The 6,000-nt window shown below is 47.1% G+C and overlaps 1 protein-coding gene across 2 annotated transcripts; it reads left to right on the forward strand.

Annotated features, from left to right (window-relative positions):
* Positions 1–3,572: 3,572 nt before the first annotated feature.
* DYNLL1 (dynein light chain LC8-type 1) lies at positions 3,573–6,000 on the forward strand. Of its 2 annotated transcripts, none has more exons than XM_023204714.3 (3): positions 3,573–3,725; positions 3,925–4,062; positions 5,580–6,000. In XM_023204714.3, the coding sequence occupies exons 2-3, from the start codon at positions 3,931–3,933 to the stop codon at positions 5,715–5,717; spliced, it is 270 nt and encodes an 89-aa protein (XP_023060482.1). In that variant the 5' UTR covers positions 3,573–3,725; positions 3,925–3,930; the 3' UTR covers positions 5,718–6,000. The 2 variants fall into 2 exon arrangements, with proteins under 2 accessions (XP_023060482.1, XP_023060492.1); XM_023204724.2 differs by having other exon boundaries at positions 3,582–3,725; positions 3,911–4,062.

The following is a 6,000-nucleotide window of genomic DNA, read 5'->3' on the forward strand; positions in this document are numbered from 1 at the left end:
GCGGAGCTTGCAGTGAGTGGAGATCATGCCACTATACTCCAGCCTGAGCAACACAGCAAGACTCTGTCTCAAAAAATAAAAAAATAACAACCAGGAACCTGTATCTTGGAGAGGTTAACTAACTTGAAGGAGCTCATAGCTTAGGTTGATTTCAAAGCCTGTGCTCTCAGAAACGTTAACAACTCCTAGTTATAATTTCCTGTGGCAAGAATGAAAAATGCAGGTTTTCAGGTGTAGAAGGATTTTTAAGTAAGTTTATCAGGCAGGAATAAATATAGTTAAGTTGCCAAAATGTGTGATGCTATAGAACCCCCTATGGGCCACTTCAGGGGGACCTAGTGAAGGAATCTCACATTTATTCTAGGAGTTTGGGTTATTGTAGAACAGTTTTTCTTTTTTTGTTTTTAATCCTCCTTAGGTTCTGAATCCCTTTGTGAGTCTGATGGAAGCTAAGGATCCTCTCTTTGGAAAAATGCCTGTAAGCACTACATACATTTTTGTGCACAATTCCAGAGGGCGTGGGAAACCTTTGCAATCTGGCCATGGACCCCATTTAAGAACCCTCCTCAAGGATAGCATTTTTCAAGTGTAGGACACATATCACTTATAGTGTCCGAGATCAGTTTAACAATGCAAAAATAAATGTTTTATACTCTAATATTTATATTTTATAGTTACCTTCTATTTATGGCCAGTGAGACTGGCTTTCCATTTACGGTAATGATATGAATTTGTCTTTTAAAAGCATACTTATTAGGCCGGGTGTGGTAGCTCACGCCTGTAATCCCAAAACTTAGGGAGGCCAAGGCAGGCGGATCACTTGAGCTCAGGAGTTCGAGACCAGCCTGGCCAACATGGAAACACCCTGTCTCTACAAAAATAGAAAAATTAGCTGGGCATGGTGGTGTGCACCTGTATCCCATCTACTCAGGAGGCCAAGGCAGAAGAATCGCTTGAACCCAGATCACACCATTGCACTCCAGTCTGGGCAACAGAGTGAGACTCCATCTCAAAAAAATAAAATAAAACAAAAAGTATACTTATTTAAAAAATAGAGGAAGTTCAAAGAAAATTATTAAATAATATATTATATAAAGCATTACTTTTTATTATTATTATTTTTTTTTTGAGACAGAGTCTCGCTTTGTCTCCCAGATTGGAGTGCAGTGGCACGATCTTGGCTCACTGCAAGCTCAGCCTCTGGGTTCACGCCATTCTCCTGCCTTAGCCTCCCAACTAGCTGGGACTACAGGCACTCACCACCACGCCCGGCTAATTTATTTATTTTTTTCTGTATTTTTAGTAGAGACGGGATTTCACCATGTTAGCCAGGATGGTCTTGATCTCCTGACCTTGTGATCTGCCCTCCTCGGCCTCCCAAAGTGCTGGGATTACAGGCGTGAGTCACCACGCCCGGCCATATAAGGTATTATTGATGAACAATTACATTATTATAATGATAGTATTATTATAGTAAAAATTAAATAAATAATAATAGAGGTAGTGTAGACATGGAAAAAAATCATGAGGATGATTTAGGAAATTTCCCTGGGGTTTCTACTTAGTGGAGTCACCGTGGCTTTACTTTAGTGTCATCTGCATTTCCAGGGTCCTCACTTGTCAACCTATTTCTTCCTCAAGAGAGGTACTATATAGGAATATTATAACTTCTCAAACCCTGAATCTCACCATTAGAAACATGGAACTGGAAAAAGCTGTTGATTTAATTGATATGCATATGTTGAACCTGAAGAGGTTCTAATTATTCCCATGTTTTTCCTTTTTTTTTTTTTTTTTTTTTTTTTTTGAGACGGACTTTCACTCTTGTTGCCCAGGCTGAGTGCAATGGCACAATCTCGGCTCACTACAGACTCTGCCTCCCAGGTTCAAGTGATTCTCCTGCCTCAGCCTCCTGAGTATCTGGGATTACAGGCATGCACCACCACGCCCGGCTAATTTTGTATTTTTAGTAGAGATGGGGTTTCTCCATATTGGTCAGGCTGGTCTCGAAATCCTTACCTCAGGTGATCTACCCACCTCGGCCTCCCAAGGTGCTGGGATTATAGGCATGAGCCACTGCACTTGGCCTATTCCCATCTTTTTCTTTCTGGAGTTGTGTGTCTCTGCTCAAATTGTTTTATTTTTATTTTTTGAGATGGGGTTTGGCCATATTGCCCAGGCTGGTCTCCAACTCCTGAGCTCAAGCGATCCCCTCCACTCGGCTTCTCAAAGTGCTGGGATTACAGTTGCGAGCTACCATGCCCAGCCACAAATTGTTTTAAGTAGAGAGTAGGTGGTCAAAAGAAAAATGTAGAAATGTAAATAGGAGGCTTCCAGATACATGATTAACCTGATAACTTATTTATGGAGGTTCAAAAATACATTATAGGTATTTCAGAGCTGGTTGTTCAAAACCTTGCTGTGGTCTTTGGGATAGTTCTATAAACTGACAATTATTGATAAGATTCATTGATCATTTACTATGTACCTCACATTGTGCTGAGAGAACTTCAAATGTTTTATACTGCTAACAAGCATATGAACTGGTTTCCTTTTACACTTAGTCCTCCTTTACTTAACGAAAACATTCAAATAGCTAGTAAATGACAGTGCTGGGATTTAAATCCAGATCTGACTTGTCCCTCAACTCCCCCAAGATCTTGCTTTTTTAACCACTTCGTGTCTCCTCCCTCAGCTAGAGGGGACGTCATCTCTCTAAGGGCCACTTTTTCGTCCATTAGGATACCTCCTCCTCGGAGATAAATCCCAACCAAGAATCTCTCCCACACAGAAAAGACTGCCTCACCTGAGCAAGAAGCCTCACCCTGGACAAAAACCCCGGGGCTCAACACTCCCAAATCCACCCGGATCCCCATCCCCACCCCCTTAAAGATGTCCGCATTGCTTGGCAGAGACCCCACTCTTGGGGATAATCCCTTCCTCGTAAGGAAACACCCTCCCTCCTTAAAGCCCTCCCTCAATCCTGAGGATGCCCTCTCTCCTAAATATTTCAGAGCAGAACCACTACAAATGGGGCCCAGTGCAAAATGAAAACGTAAGGGCCCCTCCTGTGAGACTGCACTGCTGGTTTGCCCACGAAGCCGGCCCTGCTTCAGAGATACCTTTTCAGTAAAGGGAGAGGCCACTTCTGTCATAATCCTGCTAACCTGGGGTCGGAGATCCTGCGACATGTCGTGGTGGCGGGGTGGGGGCAGGGATGGCCACCAACTTCTAGAGACTGTTGTTCGAGAACACACCCTGGGACAACCTCCGTGAATTTGGAATCACTTCCCTTGGCCCAGGCAGAAGCTGCCTTCCTACCTCTCCAGACAGCTGGGTGGTCCTCTCAACCGGGCCGGGGCTCCACCTTCTGGGTGTGTGTGTGTGTGAGGGCCTCGCCGCGTGGGGCCCATTGCCGGGGCAACCGACGCCGTGAGCGGTGCATTGTGGTCTGCAACAAAATGCAGGAGAAAGATCCTGAGGGAACCATGGAGTCCCTGGACCAATGGAAGAATGCCGTGGGCTGCGTCAAGCCAATAGCGTCGCGCGGCGGGGGGCGGGGCCGGCAGGAGCAGGGCGGGGCCTGAGCACTAGGCGGCGGCGGCTGGCGTGGGGCTGCTTAGATGCGCCACGGCTTCGGTAGCGACGGCAGCTCTACGAGGGCCTGAGCTGTGCAAACACCTCCCCCAGGAGACCGTTGCAGTCGGCCAGCCCCCTTCTCCACGGTGAGAAACTCGGGGGGCCAGGGGGTATCCTTGCTGCCTTATTTCGTCCCACTCTGGACTTAGCCCACCGCGTAGCCCGCGCTTCCTGAGAAGTGGGGTGGGGGGCGTCGTCCCGTTGTGGCGCCGGCCGGGGTGGGGGCAGTTAGTGCCTGGGGGGCGCGGCCCAACTCAAACCCTTACCCCAGGCCTTGCCCACTAGGTAACCATGTGTGACCGAAAGGCCGTGATCAAAAATGCGGACATGTCGGAAGAGATGCAACAGGACTCGGTGGAGTGCGCTACTCAGGCGCTGGAGAAATACAACATAGAGAAGGACATTGCGGCTCATATCAAGAAGGTGAGGATGGGCGCGGGGGCCGAGGCGCAGCCGGGAGCAGGGAGTTCCTTCCCCCCGATCCTGCTTTCCCAGGGCGCCTGACAGGTCCCGGGAACACCCCTGGCGGCTCCGGGTGTAGAAGCTTCCAGAAAGGACGCAGATGTATTTTGCACTCCGCTGGAGAAGACCAGACTCCCGGCGTCCGAAGTTTTTTTTTTTTTTTTTTTTTTTATTTATCCAGCTCCGCGGGGGGAAGGCGCCCCCTAGCAACGGTATCTAAGCCCTGGGAGCAGCGGTTCCCCCTTCTGTGTAGTTCCTGCGCCGAGGATCCATCTGGGTGTTCCGGAGGGGGGAGCTGCGTGGGTGTTTCCAGCCGGGCGGGGAGGAGATCTTGCCAGCCTTCCGGGGGGGGGTGGAGGGAAGGGGGGTGGTGGCGGGGCGGGGGGCGGGGGTGGGGGCTTGGCAAATGGCAGTCTAGAAAGCCGGCAGGACTGCCAACTTCTCGAGCAGTGTTTGCTGGAAGGGAAGAAAGCTGGCAGCCTAAGCCGTGGGAGGGTTCCAGTCGAGAATGGGAAGATGAAAGACTTCAGATGGAACAGAAATAAATGCCTTTTTTGACAAACGCAGCAGTGCGTGCGTCTAGCTTGCAAGAGCGTTACTCCTCTTCATAGCTTTAAAAGAAGTTTTCGCACTGCGTGCTGTTAGAGTAGCTAAATCTTGTGTGACTCTCCACAAATACTTGTAAGAATTTTGTAGAGAAAGATTACCGTTGCCACCCAGTGCCCCCCACAGGCATTCTACTCCCCAGTACCTCTTTGGGTGGGATAAATGGCGATGAGTTGTTCCTACAACTTGCTAACCTAGTGGACAGGGTAGTAGATCAGCATCATCCGGACAGATGTGGCGAGGACGGCTGTTTGGATATTAAGGATAAAACTTGGCCAGTTGACAGATTCTGTTTACAGCATTTTTTACGGCAACAGTGGAGTGCTTCAGTATTGTGTCCCTGTAAATTTAATTTTGATCCGCAATCATTTGGTATACAATGCTGTTTGAAGTTTTATCCTTTTGGAAAAGTCTTGTGTTGCAGAGATGCAGTTAAGATCTTTGTGATGAGGAATGGGATGGGCTAATTTTTTACCATTTTCTTGGAATTGGGGGCATGGCAAATACAGTAGGGTGGTTCTCTACATAGAACATGATAAACCACACCTGTTAATGTCACCGTCTGTCAATGAATAAGAATATTATAGAAGGTATGAAGGTTTAATTACCATAACAAAAAGCATCCTGTCTTTAAGGCTGACCTTTTGTCCTTTGACCTCCTCAGCCTCCATTCCCATCTTAGCTCAGACTGCAAGTATGTTTGTATTAATGCACTATGTAGGCGGCTTGGAGCTGGGGAACATTCTTTCATTGTAAGAATTTGCAGATGCTGAAGTTCCTCCTTTCTGCCCCTACAGGCTCTGGCTTATCCAGGAGGCAAACACTGACCTCTGGTAATTAAAATTCTAGTTCTTTTCTTTTGTCTTTCCCAGGAATTTGACAAGAAGTACAATCCCACCTGGCATTGCATCGTGGGGAGGAACTTCGGCAGTTATGTGACACATGAAACCAAACACTTCATCTACTTCTACCTGGGCCAAGTGGCCATTCTTCTGTTCAAATCTGGTTAAAAGCATGGACTGTGCCACACACCCAGTGATCCATCCAAAAACAAGGACTGCAGCCTAAATTCCAAATACCAGAGACTGAAATTTTCAGCCTTGCTAGGGGAACACCTCGATGTTTGAACCTTTGTTGTGTTTTGTACAGGGCATTCTCTGTACTAATTTGTTGTGGTTATAAAACAATTAGCAGAATAGCCTACATTTGTATTTATTTTCTATTCCATACTTCTGCCCATGTTGTTTTCTCTCAGTCCATTCCTTTAAAAAATAAATCTGTTGCAGATGTGTA

This window comes from Piliocolobus tephrosceles, chromosome 10 (genome assembly GCF_002776525.5).
Source record: "Piliocolobus tephrosceles isolate RC106 chromosome 10, ASM277652v3, whole genome shotgun sequence".
Classification (NCBI taxonomy): Eukaryota; Metazoa; Chordata; class Mammalia; order Primates; family Cercopithecidae; genus Piliocolobus; species Piliocolobus tephrosceles.